Source organism: Sinocyclocheilus rhinocerous, unplaced genomic scaffold (genome assembly GCF_001515625.1).
Source record: "Sinocyclocheilus rhinocerous isolate Xijiao unplaced genomic scaffold, SAMN03320098_v1.1 scaffold62, whole genome shotgun sequence".
NCBI lineage: Eukaryota > Metazoa > Chordata > Actinopteri > Cypriniformes > Cyprinidae > Sinocyclocheilus > Sinocyclocheilus rhinocerous.
This window is the reverse complement of record NW_015656585.1, coordinates 1234813-1254267: the sequence shown is the minus strand read 5'-3', so window position 1 is coordinate 1254267 and position 19455 is coordinate 1234813. Positions and strand designations below refer to the sequence as shown.

General features: G+C 36.2%; 3 protein-coding genes across 3 annotated transcripts in view; 1 reads left to right on the top strand and 2 right to left on the bottom strand.

Moving 5' to 3' along the window:
• Window positions 1-6609, bottom strand: part of LOC107720208 (serine incorporator 5-like) — a 30685-nt gene extending 24076 nt beyond the window's left edge. The window contains exon 1 of the mRNA XM_016527845.1: window positions 6416-6609. Coding sequence (XP_016383331.1) covers window positions 6416-6442 — 27 coding nt within the window. The 5' untranslated portion in view covers window positions 6443-6609. The remainder of the gene's footprint in view (window positions 1-6415) is intronic.
• A 1010-nt stretch (window positions 6610-7619) lies between these two features.
• LOC107720222 (cyclin-dependent kinase 7) lies at window positions 7620-11420 on the bottom strand. Its single transcript, XM_016527858.1, has 12 exons — window positions 11290-11420; window positions 11079-11138; window positions 10895-10928; window positions 10725-10792; window positions 10565-10633; window positions 10253-10363; window positions 9568-9686; window positions 9364-9463; window positions 8897-8983; window positions 8610-8759; window positions 8126-8270; window positions 7620-7812 (listed from the first exon to the last, which is right to left on the bottom strand). Exons 1-12 carry the CDS (start codon window positions 11353-11355, stop codon window positions 7784-7786), a joined length of 1038 nt encoding a protein of 345 aa, XP_016383344.1. The 5' UTR covers window positions 11356-11420; the 3' UTR covers window positions 7620-7783.
• Window positions 11421-15801: 4381 nt separating this feature from the next.
• The window catches only part of LOC107720273 (SET-binding protein-like), a 72380-nt gene continuing 68726 nt past the window's right edge, over window positions 15802-19455 (top strand). Inside the window, exon 1 of the mRNA XM_016527940.1 lies at window positions 15802-16361. The gene's annotated coding sequence lies outside the window, so the exon portion shown is untranslated. The remainder of the gene's footprint in view (window positions 16362-19455) is intronic.

The following is a 19455-nucleotide window of genomic DNA, read 5'->3' as shown; positions in this document are numbered from 1 at the left end:
CTCAACGATTTTTTTTGACGTCACATCGTACTTCAGCTTCTCATTAAACTTTCTGTCCAATCAAATGCTCTCTAGAACCCGAAGCGTCCCGCCCCCTGCACTATAAATAGATGCTGAAGCTTAGGCCTGTCACAATAATCAATATATCAACTTATTGTACAATCACAACAAAAAGTTATCGTGACAGGCCTACTGAAGCTGCGGCACAAATCGGTCACTTGTTCACAGGATTTGTATTTTCTGTATGGTGAATGGCACGTAGTGCACTATATAGGGGATAGGGAATGATTCAGACAGTGTAAATATGTTTTCCGTTGGGGCGAATGAAGTCTGGTTTCGCGCAGTGTCACGCAAACCGCCGCACCGCGCACGCAGTCTACTCCGGTCCACAGACACGATACACGGAGCGAATAATATGCACGAGTCGGCGCAGGCCATAAAACTTAATGAACCCATTTGAATTCTACACAGAATGCTATTATTTTATAACAATATGAGATTGTGGCTGTCATATGCTGTCAAATGCGGCTTTACCGAGCTCAACGACTCTGGTCCAAACTGTAACTGTGTTATAAATGAAACGCTATTGTCTATTTTAAAAAAGGGGGCGGGACTGCTTGATATGTCCCGCCCTGACTTCCTGTTTCAGTTGAAATGACGTCAACACACAGAACAACGCTGCGTGTTTCAAAGCACTTTAGTGGACCTTTTAGGATGAGTAAATAACCATTTTCATTTTTGGGTGAACTATCCCTTTAATGGGACCATTAATTTCAACAACCTAAAAAATAAATCATAATGCCGATTATCCTCTGATTATCTTCTAGAAGCATGAATGTTCATAAATTTGACAGTAAACAGCACATCAGAACTATACAACAAGACAGACAGCAGAGGAATCCAGAGGACGCGTCCCCTCTCCAGATCGCTGGTCAACACTGGTCGAGTGGGACAGCACTCGACACCCTCTTGCAATCAAACCATCCCCCATCTCCTGCCCCGGAGACAGTTCTCAACCCTCTACAAAGAGCACTTCTCTAACCCTCTCCTGCAACCAGCAGGGGTCTGAGTGAATGGTGACAGACTACGAGTAAGGACAATAACCTGGACATTGTTTTCCTTACAATTCAGACTGGGAAATTCTCAAGCTCATCAGAAGGGTGTGGAGGAGCTCTTTGAAGCTACATCTAAAAGTTGGAGGAATGTTGTGTTAGCAAACAGATTCTAGGTTTGTAGTTCTGCCGTGTTTACACCCAGCAGAATAGTTGACCATAACCAGACAATAAGGATCTTAAAGCTATTACAGAACTGCTGGATGCTAAAAACAGTAACTTTTACTTCCTTCAACAAAAAACAATAGTAAGCCAGTGAAAGCTGCACAATAGTTTTGGACTGCAGTGACTCAATACTAGGGAAAATGTTAACTCAATAACTGGTTAGATTCCAAACTTTTCACAGTTTAGAAGAAATAAGTCCAGAAAAAGTCCACCATAACTCGATGCTGGTTCTGTCGTTTCATGAATTGTCAAATAAAAGGAGCATGTATGGAACACATCAATTAAATTGATGGAATTGTCAATACAATTCTGAATTCTATAGAACGTTACATTTTTAAATGATGATTTTTTTTTTAATCCATAAAAATGCTATTGTAGTTCTCTGCTGTATTTTCAATAATTGTCAAATAAAATGAACACAGAAACATTTTCCTGTTCGGAGAGTATATTTTATGAATTGGATATGCTTTTTAATAATACAAATTAATTACTGGAATTGACAGTAAAATTCAGAATTTCATAGAATTTACATTTAAAAAAATAAATAGATAAATAAAAATCCATCATAAAGCTATAGTTCTTTGCTGTAATGTTATTAATTGTCAAATAAAATAAGCATGGAAACAATTCCCCATTTTAAAGTTTTAGGAATTCAGCTGATTAGATATGCATTTTAATTAGTAAAATGTAATTATTAAATAATTACATAATTAAAACAGAGATGTTAAAGGGGTCATATGATGCAATTTCAATTTTTCCTTTCTCTTTGGAGTAGGGATGTCAACGATTAATCGATGATCGATTAATTGTCGATAAGAGATGCAGTCGATTAAAGCTATCGATGGTCGATTAAGTCGTTTAATTTTGGGCTGCGTGCGGCTCATGCGCAAAACACGTGCGAGCGGCTGTGAGTGACGGTGACGGTATATAAATGCATCATCATTCACTCATAATTACAAATTAAGCTTTTAGTGTGATTTAAACTTTAAAAGTACATTAAAATAGAAACAACACAAAGTTCTTCAACATGGAAAGCAATAGAAATGTAGTAACTAAGTCATTTCCCCAGATAATTCTTTCATATCGGGCTCTGCGCTTTGCAGGGCTGCGGGACACAGGACAGATTGGCTATTCATTCCTACAACTTGTTAATTCGCTCCTACGATTTATTAATTTGTGACCACTGTCCATGTTTCATGTGTAAAGTACAAGCCTAGTTTACATTATAAATTCTAGTTTAACATTCAAATACATTACGAATATGGAAACATTAGGATTTGTGCCGAATGAGACGTGAGCAATAACCTCCAAATAAATCTAGCTAAACCCGACATTTCCGTCTCACGCTTGAGGTATTCGGCCAATCACAACGCACTGGATAGCTGGCCAATCAAAACACACCTCGCTTTTCAGACTGATGAGCTTGTAAAAATCGACGTGTTTCAGAAAGGCGGGGCATAGAGGAAAAACAATAAATGTACAGTATGTGGAAAATAATGTGTTTTTTGAACCTTAAACCTCATAAACACATTTCATTACACCAAATACACAAAATAATGTTCTTTTAACATCATATGACCCCTTTAAAACACTAGATGACTTGAAAAGACGCTTGGCAGCCAAACAAATAGGCTAATCGATTCGAACCCAATTTAAACTGATCTCTGGTGTATGTTACAAATGGCCAAGAACATTAATAGACCAAGTTATCTGATATATTTCACTGAGCTCAAGTATGATTACTGTCGAAACTCAGCAAACAATAATTCTATAGTCTCCATGTCATGAATAGCTGCTTTGTGGATCTGCTAGCCAGGCAATTGTACAGCTGAGGCAAAAATGTATTACTTCACTGTTTGAAGTGTACACAAAAAAAGTGCTCTTTTGTCCAGTGCGAAGAGTACCCATAGTAACACTGAAGAGTCAAGCCTTCCTGCTAGAATCACACTGAACGACGTTGATGGATGGATGGCGATTGCTTGACAGCTTTTTCAGTTGCAAATACAGAGTAATGGGACAAGAGTAAACACCCTCTACGATGGTGAAATGGAGGAAGTCAGAGAGAGAAAGAGATGCGTAAAGGCTGTGTGAAATTCACAAGGGTGAGAATGCCTCACTTCTACCCACAAAGTCAACACAGATAGCCCTGCCACAAAAGCCTCATTTCAGTTCGCTAGAACAAAAAACCTCACTAGCTGAGATTTGAGGAACTTGGAAAAGTCTACAAAAAGTCCACAGGATAATGGAATGTGGGGTACACACGTGGTGACGTCTTCTTCAGCCGTTTTCAGATTTTATGCCGATTCATCAGTCAAAACAGAGTAGCACACTGGAGACACTACACATTTTGCAGTTTTCACGTAGGGTGTTTAGACAAACGAGATCTTACAAACAAAGTTATCTCAAGGCCTGATCAAGAACAGTGTGCCATTGAATTCATTACCATTAGATAATGAAAGATAATGAATACCCTTCCTGTATTAACAGATCTGCAATGGTATTCAGACATGAATGTTTTCACAGTGCAATGTTACCAGGCAATAAAACCACCTTTTTTATAGAATGCATCATCACGGGTGATTCATAGGGCAGTCATATATGACTCAAGCCCAGACATCTGATGGAGATATCACAGTTAGATTTCCATAATGTTTCCCAGTAGAACAAGACTAAACAGTCCAGTGTGCAAGAGCTGAGAAGATTTTCACACACTTGAACACAAAACATGTCACAAAACAAGATATTTTGCTTTACATCTTGACAATAATTAGAAGGCTTCTTCAAACTGTTGCTGGATAGATCTCAAAGGGACGCTCCACCCAATTTTGAAAATTCTCTCTTCATTTACTCGCCCTCATGGCATTCCACATGTGTATGATTTTAACACAAAACAATATTTTTCAAAAAATAACCCATCCCTGCAAGCATTACATCATCATGTTTCGAAGTGTGATGTTTATGTCAAGCGGGTTTTTGAAGTGCAAATTTTTGGGGTTACTATCCACTTTCATTAATATGAACTCCGAAATTGATTCGGTAACATTTTATTTTATAGTCTTCTTGTTACATGTTACACATACTTACTACAGTAATAACAATATATTATACATAATTACATGCAATAACCCTAAACCAAAACATAACCCTAAAGTAGGCTAACATATTAATTAATATTACTTAGTACTTGTGTTAGATGTGCAGTTACAGGGACACACTAAAATAAAGTGTAACCATGGATTTTTCTTTTCTAAAAATCTTCATTTGTGTTCATGAATTAGTTATAATCTTAACTATAATTATGACATTTTAATAATCTTTCTAATTCTATGATAATAGGGAAGTCACAGCTATAACGATAATGACACAGAGTGCTACAAACAGTAACTTTGAATTTTTGGAATCACTTTCAAAACATTTTTTTTGTTTTTTTTTTCCCCAGCTGATGATCGATAAAAACACTGAATCCAGCTGACTTCAAATAGCTCCAACATTTAAAGCGGCAGACAAGAGAACTGCAGCTTAAGTGGATATGTTGTTCTGGCCAATGTTGTTTTGGACCACATTTATATTCACCTCTTTGACAAAAACAGTCAAAACAACACTCTTCAAAATATCTTCTTATAGGGCCTATGTTCTGAAAAGAAAATCAGTCTTGCAAATTTATAGAAACATAAGGGCAAGTAAATAATTTCAGAGTTTTCTTTTTTGTGTGTGATCTATCCTTTTAAATGATATGCCAATGGACAACACAGCTAAATTTGACTGTCCTACCTGTTACTTTAATTGCTTTGATATTACAACATAAGCGTTGTCTTGTGAGGTTGCTTATGTGGATGAGGAAACTACAAATGTTAATAAATGCTACTGTCGCTGGCATAAAGAGGGAATCAATTACCATCAAAACAGAATCAACAGCTAAACAAAGCAGGGTTATCTAATGATAGCAATTAGTTAACAAACACTGAGACTACATAATGCCAATCACCCCCCGTCTCCACACATTTGTGGGGCCACTGGCTCCTGACAAGCTTAGCGCTAATGAGACAACACTGACTGCAAGCTCTCTCTTTCCACTGCTAATCTTATGCAAACAAGCAGCCACACGGATCCAACCAGGAAATGAAAAGACCACCCGCGGACCCCACCACGTACAAAGGGGCTACAAGACGAGTTGGCCCTCAGAGAAATTAGTAAACCGAGAATGTGAAGGAGACAATACACTGACACTCATTTACCACATCTAGCCCTTAAGTGTTTCCTGGTGGGGTGTCCAATATTGTCTGTTTTATTTGGATTTGATCAAATTTGATTCACATGGTTCAGTTAAAAACAAGGACAGATACGGACATATTTGTCCTTACCGGAATGAAATGAGGACAGAAGACGGAACATGGTCAGTCACAGTGGTGACAAAATTTCCTGACTGTCGGAGCAAGATAAAATACTGACTAAAACGATAAGTCTGACACCACAGTTGATGGGAAAATACTGCCCTGTAAAGTCAGCAGAAAGCATTAGCCTGCTGATAAAAGACAACTTAAACCAGCCTAAGATGATTTGGTGGTCTTAGGTGGTTTATGCGGGTCTCTCAGCCAATCCAAACAGGATTTAGCTTAGCTGGATTCAGGTTGAAAAAATGTCCCAAAACCCTCTAAAACTAGATAACAGTTTGACCAGGCAGGGAGACTTCAAAACATCTTGGGTTGGTTTAAGGTGTTTTTTCCCCCCAGCAGTATATTGTCTAGTATCTTCATGGTCACAACGGGTTTTAAATGAACAAATAGCTAGTTTTGTTAAATAAAAAAACAGAAATTTATGCGGATATGATTTACTATATTCATGAAATGATGCACAGCACATTTACTATTGAGAACTCACAACTGTAACTGGCACAGAACAAACAAGGTGACAGCAAAACTGCTTTTATAGTTGAAATTGATAGATACACATTGACAAATACAACAATCATATACGTTAAAAGAACGGAACTTTTATTATTAGACTTTTTCTAAAGCATCAGCATAAAACGCTACAGAAAATCATTTTAAACCGGAGAACCCGAGTGCTCCGCGCGGTTCACGATGGATGATAAAAGACGGTGATGTTTCTTCATGCCGTACCGTCAATGCATCACTCACCTGAGACAAACAACACGGTGCACACATGCTGACGGCGAGGCAAATCCTCCTTACAGACACCGATCCAGTTCAATTGTTGAGCTCGTGAGGTTCTGATAACGCGACCGTGGCTCGAGCGTTCGGTGCTCCCGCGATTCTCCCTGCACGCGCCGCGCGCCCCCGCGCACAATAGACTGTGGCGTGCGCGAGCAGCGGCTCTGTGCGGAAGTCTGTGAGACGATGGCCTACTATAAATCCCATATCACAGAGCCGTGTTGGGTGACAGTGGCGCTTTGTTGTTTATTCACATTCATTATTGATCTTACATCCAAATCAAATACATTCATCGACGCATATCACTTCCGCTGTCGTCATAATGTGATGTTTTAGAGTTCCCTCAACCACAATGACGACGAAAAACATAATTCAGAGCTCTTTTATAGCCTGACCGCACCAAATCTTACTAGGGGACAGGGGACAGGCACATGTTTATATTATATATTGTTATTCCAATTCGGATATCTTTGTTTCAGCTCATGTCAAAAATGTGGTTGTACTTGATTTGTTTACATGTATACAGGGTAATAGGTGGGGGTTTGGCTTGAATTTGCTCATGCAAGTGTTCTCCAGTGACAGCATTCCATCAATCACTGACAAATCTGTGAAGTATGCAAGTTGCAGAGAACATACGTTTTCAACTGTAAGCGTTGACTAGGTTGAATAAACGACCTGTACATCGAGACAGAAAGTATTTGTGTAGTACTAGTGCGGTTTAAATGGTCTCCGTTTATTGAAATTCTGTCTGTAAACATTACTCTCAACATATCACAAAGTTTTGGCTGAAGTGCAGCCAGTTCACTGACACTCTACTGGAAGAGAGAAGTTACAGAGCTGTGACAACAGCACCGCCTTCAGGACTACAGATGCGGTTTCAAATAAACCAAACCGCCTTAGATCGCTTTATGATGATGATAATAACAATAATAAAGCTTGGAAGATTAACCAGGATTTCAGTAAATTAACCACACCAAATTCTTATAAGCATTACTTAAAAATATAACATGATTACAATTGAAAATATTACATTATTTTAACTATTATTAATATCACATTTATTATTATCACATAGACATTGCTTTTATTGTATATGCTAAAAATATTACTGAATATGCTAGTGACAGATGTCGGTGATGTGCATAATTAAAAGAGACACAACAGGCAAAACTACATTTTTCTATAATTTAATTTCCTAAAGTACATAAAAAAAAATAATTAAACTATTAACACATAAATATGTTAACTCCGTAACTCTGTTAAATGTAAACAGCACATTTGCCATTCATGCAGAACCACAGCAGCACCAGTGGAAGAAAACAGCATCCAAATCACTCAGAAAACCAATTTCTTTTTAAGGGTACCTGAGAAATGGGATAGGAAAAAAACAATTAGATTTCAAACTTCAATCCCAGTTTTATTATATATTATCCTTTTCTGTTACACACTGGTGTAATCTAATTGACAGCTTTCGTTAATCACACAAAAACACCACTGGAAATGTTAAAGACCCCCTGTGGTGAAAATCAAGTTTTTAATGTTGTTTACATGTCCATCTGGTAACATGCTTCAAGTCAGACCATGTGCAAATTCATCAGTCAACACCACTTCCGAGCATTAAACAACATTGATAGCTATCGGATGCATTTATCTAGTATTTTTGCATGTTGCCTTCACCTTGTTCAATACTGTCACGTTTTCTCTTGATTCCAATCAACAGGTTTTCTTTCTCCTTCAGGGCTTCTGTTGAGGAGTTTGGTCTGGGAAGCTGAGGTCCTGGGGTGGGTCCTGGTCTATTGCTGAAATATCTCATCTTCAAAGCCTAGAATGAGAATATCCATTCATTCAGACCCTCTCTAATGTAGATTAGCTTTAAGCATTAATGGGGTCATATAATGTTGCTAAAAATAACATTATTTTGTGTATTTGGTGTAATGAGTAGATATGTGGGGGCGTGTTAGAACGAGCCGTTTTAGGTAGGCGTGGCTGACTCTTAACTTTTATAAAGAATATCTCTTTGGATTTGAGACTTTAGTCTTTGCAACTTTACAGATCTTCTTTAAGCACCAAGAGCTTGTAACACTCCAAAGAGAAAGGAAATATTGAAATCGCATCATATGACCCCTTTAAGTTGAATGAACTGCGACCCAGTTACTGGCACCTGTGAAGTTGTAGTGCGTGTGCAGGGGTTAAAGGTGAATAATCCCTTCAGGAGCTCCAGGAGGTCATCACCAGCTGCGCTGAAGATGTGCTCCAACGGAGTGCCAGGAAATGGCTTAAATGACACATAGTCCGGTAGACTGGACATCCCCTTAAACAAAAACCAGCACAAATCACTAATTCTACCTCATATACACACAAAGAATGAAGGTTTTGAGAAATACGCAAATGAAGCTGAAGTAAAACTCTCTCAATTACAAATAAGTTCAGAAGATAACTACAACTCACAGGCCATGTCTCCTCTGTTGGTGTTCCCAAAGCTTCAAATATCTTTGTCAGCTGGTCCAAGTCTGAATCACCAGCTAAAAATGGCACCTGGAACAAGAACAAACAATTCTTAAAATACATGTTAATGGTTTAATCAATATGCAAACTTGTTTCTGCCAGGGGATACACATTTTTTAAAAGATCATCTTTCTCTCTTCTGACCAAAGTAATCAATCAAACCAAAGTAATCATATTTTTTCCTTCTTTTACAAAGTCATAGAAACACTATCATGATTTTTTTTCTTTTGCTATTGGAGAAAATGGGAACACAAAAAATTGTATTTGTTATAGTTTCTGTTCACCACTATAGAAGTTTACCCATCTATGACAGCTTTCACTTCTGAGAATCCTAGAAATGTGAAAAGGGCCTAAAGGTATTCAGAAGGGCCAAATGGTTTTACAAACCCTGGATAAAGTCAGATACTCACTCGGAGTAAAAGCTCAGCAAGAATGCAGCCAACTGCCCACATGTCCACACCCATACCGTACATCCTGGCACCGAAGAGCAGCTCTGGGGCACGATACCATCTGAGAAGTACCCACAACATGAAAAATGAAACAATAGCATAATAGAGAAGATCCAAGTATTATTGTAAAAGGTCATTACTGCATTATCAGAGACTTCTACAAACCTTGTAACAACTTGATGTGTATACACTCGGTTCGGGCTTCCAAACGCTTTGGCTAAGCCAAAATCAGCCAGCTTCAGGACTCCATTTTCATCCAGTAGCAAATTATTGGGTTTCAGATCCTAAAAAAAGAAAACAATAACGCTGACTTGAAGTAGCAGTTTTCATCGGGATGTTTTTGGGAATAAGTCAAGTACTGTTCACCGAGCCTGCATTTATTTGACCAAAAATTCTGTAAAAACAGTAGTATTATGAAATATTATTACAATTTAAAATAACCATTCTATTTTAAAATATTTTAAAAACGTCATTTATTCCTATGATGGCAAAGCTGAATGTTATCAGCCATTACTCCAGTCTTCAGTGTCATATGATCCTTCAGAAACCATTCCTATATGATGATTTGGTGCTCAATGAACATTTCATATCATTATAAATGTTGAAAACAGTTGTGCTGCTTAAAACAGTACATATTTTCAAGATTCTTTGACGAATAAAAAGTTCAAAAGAACAGCATTTATTTGAAATAGAAATCATGTGTAACATATAAATGACTTTTGATCAATTTAATACATCCTTGCTGAAGAAAATCATTAATTTCTTTGGAAATTATACATTACAGACCACAAACTTATGAACAGTAGTGTGCATAATTAAAAACACATGGAGCAGATGCATGGAGCCTCACCCTGTGCAGGATCCAGTGATTGTGCATGTATTCCAGACCCTGTAACGTCATTAGGATGTATGCCTTTATATTGGCTGGTGTCAATACAAGACTGGTGTCCTTTATAATCACCTGAAACAGACCATAATACAACTACTTATTTATGTAAAGTGTTTTAAGAGCAATGAACAAACAGTTAGGAGGGATAAACATCATACTTATACTGTGTTATTGTTTGATCTACTGGAGTTCTTAATGGCTTTTTACTCTGTGATAGGTTTGTTGTTGAAGTTACCAAGATAAACAATAAATGTCCAAGTGCATTGTTGTCACCTCGAGATCGGTCTCCATGAAGTCAAAGACAAGACTGATGTTGGATTTGTGTCCAAAAGCATCCAGGAGCTGAGATAGAAAACAGGTTCATTGATGTCAGTATTAGCATATAATGAACAACAGTGCATCAAAGTTTTATATGAATATAGACATGACTTACACCAATAATGTTTGGATGGCTGAGCTCTTGCAACAACTTAATCTCTCGAAGCGCTGTTCTGTTGATGCCTGGATAACAGAATATATATAGTGTATATATAAGACTCAAATTAAACTGATTACTCAAAAAAAAAAGTTATAATCAAAGATTATGACATATCCAATGCGCACCATCTTTGGCTTCTGTTCTGTGCCCCACTTTTATCTGAAAACAAGAAATTCACCTTTTAACATAAAGGTACTTAGGAATGATTAAAAAAAATCTAAATATTCTACTACCCAATGCAAAATACTAAAACAAGAGAATTTGATCAAAAGTGATGGTTTTCAATAAGTATTAACTGAAGTGTCTTACCTTTTTTATAGCAACAATGGTGTTTGTGGTTTTGTCTCTTGCCTTGTACACAGTTGCAAACTGCAAAATAATTGTACAATGCATTAATGGCAATATATACATTGATAAAATTAACGATTGTCATGCACCTGCAAGAGCTGCTGCAGCTATACACTAAAAATTGAAAAACCGAACAACAACAGCTCAGAAATAGCAAAGTTATGTCGTTTACCTGTCCTTCACCAAGAAAGTCCAGCTTTTCGTAGCGCTTCGCTCTGGACTTCACATCTAATGCCATGATATCAACTGTAAAACTGTTCTTTGTGAAGTCACACTTCCTTCTGTATTAAAGAGCACTTTATACTTCCGGGTCAAATAAAAGTCCCATAAGTGGAAACGGGCTTAAAAATTGCATGGGATTTGATTGCATATTATTAAATTGCATGGGAATTGATGCTGCACGGTTCGTTCATCATATTTTAATAATATAATATAATTTAAAAATTATTTAATAATGCAGATTTTTTTAATCGATTTTAATAACTTGATAATTTAGTTTTTTTTTTTTAATCAACAAACAAATAAATGAGATTTTAGCTTTTTTAATAATGCAGTTTTGTGACTAATATTAAAAAATGGTGATAAACGGACAAGAAATTTAGGGTCGTGCCAGTTACTGAGGGGACTAAATAGCAGTTTTGCTTCTCACAGTTGTGAGCTGCAGTGAAAAATATCTGTGAAAGCTCAGAGGTACGCATGCAAAATTTCTAAAATATTTAAGAAATATCACACTGCACATTTTCAGAAGATTTAGCATTTTAATTAAATGTATATATTGTAGTTTATTTTAAATAATTGAAGGCATTTTGCAGCTCCCTTGGAAGTTTAGTAAGCCTCACTTATTATAATCACTGACGAATTGTTTCATAAGCAAATCTTTAATTATAAATCAAAATTTCTTGCTTGACTTCATGGTTCATTTTAAACAGTTGCTTTCATCATGTAATCACAAATAGATGTCGTGCCATCATTACATTAATAGATCAATCTATCAATTGATTCTTGCAGAGGGCGCTGTTGTCAATGCAAAAAAAAAAAAAAAACGCTCGAGCTTGTCCTTTCCTTTGCACTACATGCATTTTCATAAACAGCTCTAGTTACTAAATAGACCTACTAACAAATAGGTATCCAGTTTAAAACATATATAGTCAAAGTCATATATCGAGTCAAATAAAGTCGAATATCGCGAATATCGAGTCAAATAAAGTCATGTTTCCCCTTTGTCTGCATTATTATTTCTCACAATGTATCTATAGAAAAGGGACAATTTACATATCATAAACAATTTCTGCTAATTCTCAGTGTATTTTCGAATAAAGGGTAGTTTATAAATCAGAAACAATTACAGGGGATGCTACTGAGGATATACTCTTCCATTTTTGTAAATGTATTAAAGTATTCTGTCTTCAAAATTAAGACAAAGACTCAACACTGTCACATTTGACACACTTAGATTTGAGTTCAAAATGAATATTCAACCAGCATGTCACTGCACTCTTATTCTTTTATTGACACAATCATATGGATCACACGTTTTTTTTTTTTGGTATCTTACTAGTGTGTGTCAGTAGACAGACTGTGATATGGTGCGATTATTACATAGTTGTTCTTCAAAAACATAATCCCCCTTAGATACCTTTTTGTTTGACTTGTTTACTGTACGCCTTCTATCGCCATCAGAAGTTTCCCATCTCAACAGGAAGTGGTTAGCACAAGCTCTGTTCTTATGAAGACGCCCACTTCCTCTGACTTTGATAAACACATTTGTGGTTTTGCGCACTAACCCCATCAGATAAATGTTCTTAACTGCTGCTAAACCCAATGTCCTCAAATTACAGAATGATTTCTGGCGGGTTTATAATGAAAACAGCATCCAATATAGTGAATAAGTGACTTTTTGATTGGTGAGAAGTAAATCTTATAGTGTTAAGTAGTAATGTTTTTAAAATATTTAGTCAGTGCTTTGCTTGAGAAACATCAGTGACTCATTTCGTATCAGTTGTATCAGACTGGCCTCATTTGAAATGAGAGATGCAGCACATTTGTTTGATTTAGTCAGTGCTCTGAATATAAAGCAAAATATCTGTAACAAAACAAAACAAAAAAATTGGAATCAAATAAGTTTTTGCACACATTTATTTAAATTTACACACATTTATTGATAGCAGGAATTAACAAAATACTGAGGAGGATCTTGGGCTTAAACTGCATTTGGATTTTCATTTCTAAACTTATACTACTTATACTTTGGGCTTAAGCTAAATTTTGGATTTTATTAATTGGGCTTAGTTTTTGATACAGTTTAAAGTTGTATTTCTTCGGTTTTAAGCGAGTTTTCCTTTAATTAAATCTATTTCAATTTTATACTCTTATTTATTCATTTAACTTTACTATTTCACTATTTTTTGCTTGTATGTTTTGCTATAGGGTTACAGCACTAAAAGTCTTCTTCTGTAGTCTTTAATCATGCTCTAAAGACTTCTTCATTTACTTCTTCAATTTCTTTTTTACGGTTTTGTTTGACAGAAAGATCTGATAGGTCAAGTGTCCAGTGTCAACACAGTGTCATGTTTCAGTAATCGTCTTCACTGTGCAGCGTATGATTTTTCATTTCACAACTTCTAGATTTACTAGTGAGCAGGCAGAAACTACAATGATTTTGAGTAAATAGGAGAACGAGAATCATCATCCTCAGTCTGAACAGTCATTCTGAAGAACAGGTGAGCGAGATAATTGTGAAACTGTAAATGAAACCTTTAAAAGGTTTTAAGACGTTTTGTCATGAGCTGATATTGACTAGGTCTTTCTGCAATTCAAATGTAGTCAGTGAAACATAGTTAACAAGTCTCTTCTAAATGAAATTTTGTGACCTGGTTTACGCTCAAGCTGTCCAAGAAATATACTTAGAATGATGAAACTCGTAAAAAGGATAAACAAAAGGATAAAAAAGCTGGTCACAACTTGCTCACAATCTTATAAAGACTTTAGGTCTTTCAAATATCTGGTTAGGTTATATTTCAACATTTCAGCAATGTAAAGCCACAATCATGGAAATGAATTCTGAAACCGACAGCTTTTGCTTTTTGAGACTCTGCATGTAACATGTCTGCTCAAGTGCTGTGGTAGAACTTACACTAAAACCACATATTAGTGTGAGAAACAAACAGCACATCAAAACCTCTCACCTATCGGCTTCTTCACAGATCTGAGAAATGTAACTCAACATTCGCTCTTACTTGCTGTCTTTATATTATATACTCTTTATGTTCCAGGCCTCAGACAGGCTAGATATATACATATCTAGGTAACAATATAATTTCCATGATCTGTTATTAAAGTCAGTAGTCCATGCACATCCCACAAACCTCTAAACTCTTTACATGTGGTATCCATGGCAACTTTTTTCCCACTAGAAAAATCATTGACCCTTTTTGAATAATCGGCAGCGTAATTGATTTTCAAGGTTGCCCAATGAGAACTATTTACTAACACAGTCGAGACATTGATTGGCCGTCAAGGGAGCAGATGCTGACCTCTATATTGAAGAGGTCTCAGAGTGTCATTACATTCTTTCTCAATCAATACACAGCTCAGATATAAACACCCATCCTGTCTAAAGGCCAAACGAGGTGAATAATGTGCTATGCTTTCTTTAAATCAAATATAGTCTGAGTACTTGCTACTATTTACATTTTTATGTCAGTTAACAAGCTGTTTGACTCAACCCATCCCAAATAAAAAGAATATCAGTCTGCCAGTTTGATAGTCACTGTGAGAGAGATTAATTAAATAGGGTGTATGTGAGTTGCTTTATCCATAACAGTTTGGCTGGCATGATATATAATGATTTTGCTGACTGATTATAAAGATAAGTAAGTTATAATGTGCTAAATGGATGGATATTGAAATTCAATAAATTCTTTGCATAATGAAACCAACAATGAACATGTCAAGGACAAATGCAGGTTTGTGTGATAGGATAGATAAAAAATACTGACTGTATACTGAAAAATGTACATTAAAAAAATCCAGACATTTTATGGACAAAATAAATGAATAAATATACAAGCAAACAAAAAAATAAATAATTAAACTACAAATAATAAATAAATAAATAATAATACAAAACAAATAACAAATAAACAATAATAAATACTAAAGTATTTTTGCACTACAAGAAAACAGATAAAACAAACAAATGAACAATTGTTTTGCATTACAGGTAAACAGATAAAAATAAATAAGACAAAACAATACATTTTTGCACTACAAATAAATAAAGATTTTGCACTATAAGCAAAAAAAAAACAAAAAAACAGTTATACATATTTTTTACAGTACACTCATAAAGAAAAATAAATCAGTATACACATAGCGCAATATTTTGAGCTACAGGCAAACAGCTAAAAATAAATAAGTAAACGTACATATTTTGAGCCAACAGACAAAATAATGAATACATTTTTGCACTACAAATAAATAAATATTTTGTGCTACAAGCAAACAGACTAACAAAAATTACAAATTAAAAAACAAACAAACAAACAAACGAGCTACAAGCTATTTGTTAATAATAATTAACAAATAAACGTGTGATTGATATACAAACAAACAAACAAATAAATAAATAATTATATTTATGTAGAGCGCTGCAGGTAGAGTGCGCTGGAGAGCAATCGGCAGGGCCAGTCCGAGCATTTGCTGAGAGCAGAGCACACACCGATCATTATCAAAAACTACTGCGGGAGTCCAGCGAGAGTCACATCACACTCGCTTAAGTCCGATCAAACACGTCCAGAAACGGGAACGCCAGAGTCTGCATATCCCTGGATATTTGCCCTGCATGACCGCTCGGCTCCGGTGTGCCATCTAACGCAGGACTTTGGATATTATTAAGGATCGTAAGAGCAGGTTTGTTTTCTCCGCAGTGGGAAGAGGCTCGATCCACCCCGAGTCTGATGATTTGAGAGGGAAGCAATGCAGCGCTGTGACTGTACACCATATTCCTGCTTCAATCCACATTTCATCTGAATCTGCAGACGCACTCCACTGATCGATCGCAAATCGACCGCTCTTCATTTATCTTTTTCCTTTCTGAAAAGAAATCTCACCCGAGATTGCAACTGGCGCCATTTTAAAGCGATAAAAACGCTGTTTGCTTGAGTTTGAGGGATTGTAAAGTGCTTGTCATAATCTAGTGGATGGATTTACTCTCGTAGACTTCAGCAGCAGCTTCAGAAATGGGTGAGTTTTTACTTCCGTGCTCCTTTAACCACCATTTCAACATACCATTTTTACGATATTATCATTTATTTATCTTACTTTATCTGTAATTGAACTGAAATGAGTAAACTGGTCGGGTTGTTGTGGATTAGTGAAGCACTTACAAACTGCAGAGCTCCATTTTAACCACAAGAAAAAAGTGGACTTTCGCCAGTCTGCCTTGTTTATACGGAATACTTTAGAATATTTGTTTAAATTGACCTAAAGCAGCAAAATCTACATATGAAGAGTTCAGATGCAAAAGCCTCTAAGTACGTCTGACGTTTTTCTTTAAAATTAACATTTCTTTCTGGCTACTATGCATAGGTTTCTATGTAAGTAGTGGTTCTGAATGGGTTGAGGCTGGGATTTAGTGCATTTGAAGTGAAAGTACTTGATGAACATGCACTATGTGTGGAAAGCATTCACTCAGTATTATCTCATTTTTGACCAAGATGGCTTTTAGAGGCTTTTGCATTGGAACTATTCATATATATATATATATCAATACTTATGGCAATCGTTGATGAGGAACAGTTTCATAGACTACAAAAGGTGAATGTTTATCTAACTCACCCTGAAGGACAGCAGCATTTGCGACACTGAGAGAGTACCTGCGCTGTATGATCTGATATATATAGTGGTATATTCAAACGAAGGGGCATTATTCAGCGTAATTTACTGTAATCGTGGCCATGCATCAGTTTCCCGCTGATAGAGAGTAGGCGTGTGTTTGCACTGTCAAGCGCCTATAGTAATTTCCACTATAAGCCACCGTGTAGGCTTGCTTTCCATGTCAGTTGTGTTCTTACTAATTACAGACTGAATGTCACAAAACCTAGCGAGCTGTCTATCTAGACAGCGTTTGTGGGCAATTGAACGTCCTGTGCTGCCTAAAATGCTGTCAAGTAGGTGTCTCACTAGGTTTTCAGACACATCAGCGTTTTGTCTGTGATGGCCGGGTAAGCAATGATGAAACTGTTGACCTAAGTGTTTGGTTTCATATCTGATCTGTCATGGTCGAGTTTATCTTTGCTGACATTTACCAAGATCAGATATTATTCAGAAGGAGAATTTCAGTAATTATTAATATTCTCCATAAATAGCCTATCAGATCTTAGATTAGTATCATGCCCTTCATTTGATTGGCTGAAATCTGTGCCTAATTGCAGAAAGGGGAGGAGCTATGACATGGTGATCTGAGTGGTTTTCTCAGCATCTTTGGATTGAAACAGAATGGTCTCCAGGGGAATTTAGAGCCACCATGAAATCAAAATTCACAATTCTTATGTAATTTTAATGGAATATTGCACTGGTTTTTGAAAACAAATAAATTTTCTCTTTTGAGACACTTTTGTTTGGAAATATGTCTCAAGAGGAAAGAAAACACTTATCACAACTTCCATTTCATGCCAAATTTTAATTTTGACAGCTTGTTTGTCAAACACAACTTCTAGGAGACCGATATCATCTTAGAAAGCAAGCCAAGTGATATGCTTTGAATATAATACCTTAAAGGGATAAATCACCCAAAAATCCACATTTTTTTGTCTATACAATGGAAGTCAGCGGTAATCAAAATTGTTTGGTTACCAACATTACTCAAAATATCATCCAAAGAAAATCTATCCACAGAAGAAAGAAAGTCTTACAGGTTTGGAATGGCATGAGAGCGTGTGAATGATAGCAGAATTTAGGGCTGCACGATTAATCGAATACGATTGTCATGCGCATTTTGTCAGTAAAGCCGGTTCTGTAATCAGCAGTAAATCTCCATCACGTGCTTTCAGAAGGAGCAGCATTTACTACACAGAGCCGTAGTTCACTGACAAAAATCAACACAGAAGCTGCATCTGAAGTGGCATTTAGATGTATTTACACACATGTATTTTGTTTAATGCAAGACATGAATGCATTTAACCTGCAATTACAAATGCATAAATAATGTTTTGATATATTAAACATAAAACGTTGAATACTGATATTTGAAATGATTTAAAACATGAAAAAAATCTATAAAAAAAAAGAAAAAGCCGAAATTTGATATTAAAACCGCCAGCAGGTGGCAGCAAATCACTGTTAATAAGTGAGTCATTGCGATTGAACCGAATCATTTAAACGGTTGATTCATTCAAGAACGAAACACCGTCATGTTGCTCAGAGACACAAAACAGCGCTGTGGCTGTATTCGGAATGATTTTTGTTGGCGAAATAGAGCAAAAACAAGCAATATGGTGTCTAAAACGTAAGTCTCTTAATTAACTTATTGTTTATTGAATTTAATGTCACATTTGTAATCATGGTAATTTTTGGAGAAAAACGGCACTCTTCGTGTGAAATTGAATAACTATATGAAGTGGTATAAATATATAAATTTTGTCTTGAATTTGTGATCATTCTAAATTCATTTTAATAGACTGAATCATGCAGTGAAAGAAAACACACTAAATGCGCACACGCACTAGTCTAGGCTTCACGTAATGTATGCGTGCGCTCTGTAGGGATGTTTTGAATGGTTTTTGCAAAATACTCGATAATGTCAAATCGCACATCGTTAAAACAACAATTACGATATTATCGCAGACGATATATATCGCACACCCCTACATGACAGTCATGACAGATACACTCAGCTTCCGTCTAATCGCGATTTCGATTCCATTTTGATTTATCCGTGCAGCCCTAGCAGAATTGTTGAACTGTTTGAATTTGATCTGTTTTGTTACAACAACTTTAACAATTCATCACATATTGTTGCTTTATAGAGACATGCTCTCAATATTTATACTGTGGTTAGCACAAATATTGAAGTTCTGAAGAGAAATATGAACTCAAATCTGGCATTTAACCTAATTTGAGAGAAATTAGTGCTTTGGTTGCATCAGAGTTTGGTCAGAAGTAGGGCTGTCGCGATTCGTCGATTTTATTCGACTATTCGGTTTTAAAAAATCCTCGACTTCATTTTGCTCGCATCGACTAACCGGCAAAATACCGGAAGTGGCGCATTTCCCCAAGGCTGCATGATATATTAAACCCATTTAAAAATCATAATTAAGCATAATTGTGAATTCACAAA

Coding starts and splice junctions, on each gene's coding strand:
- LOC107720222 (XM_016527858.1), bottom strand. CDS start 11,355: ATGGCATTAGATGTGAAGTCCAGAGCGAAGCGCTACGAAAAGCTGGAC. Junction 10,364..10,564: donor TCATGGAGACCGATCTCGAG/GTGACAACAATG, acceptor GGTCTGTTTCAG/GTGATTATAAAGGACACCAG. Junction 8,271..8,609: donor CACGCACTACAACTTCACAG/GTGCCAGTAACT, acceptor TTCTCATTCTAG/GCTTTGAAGATGAGATATTT.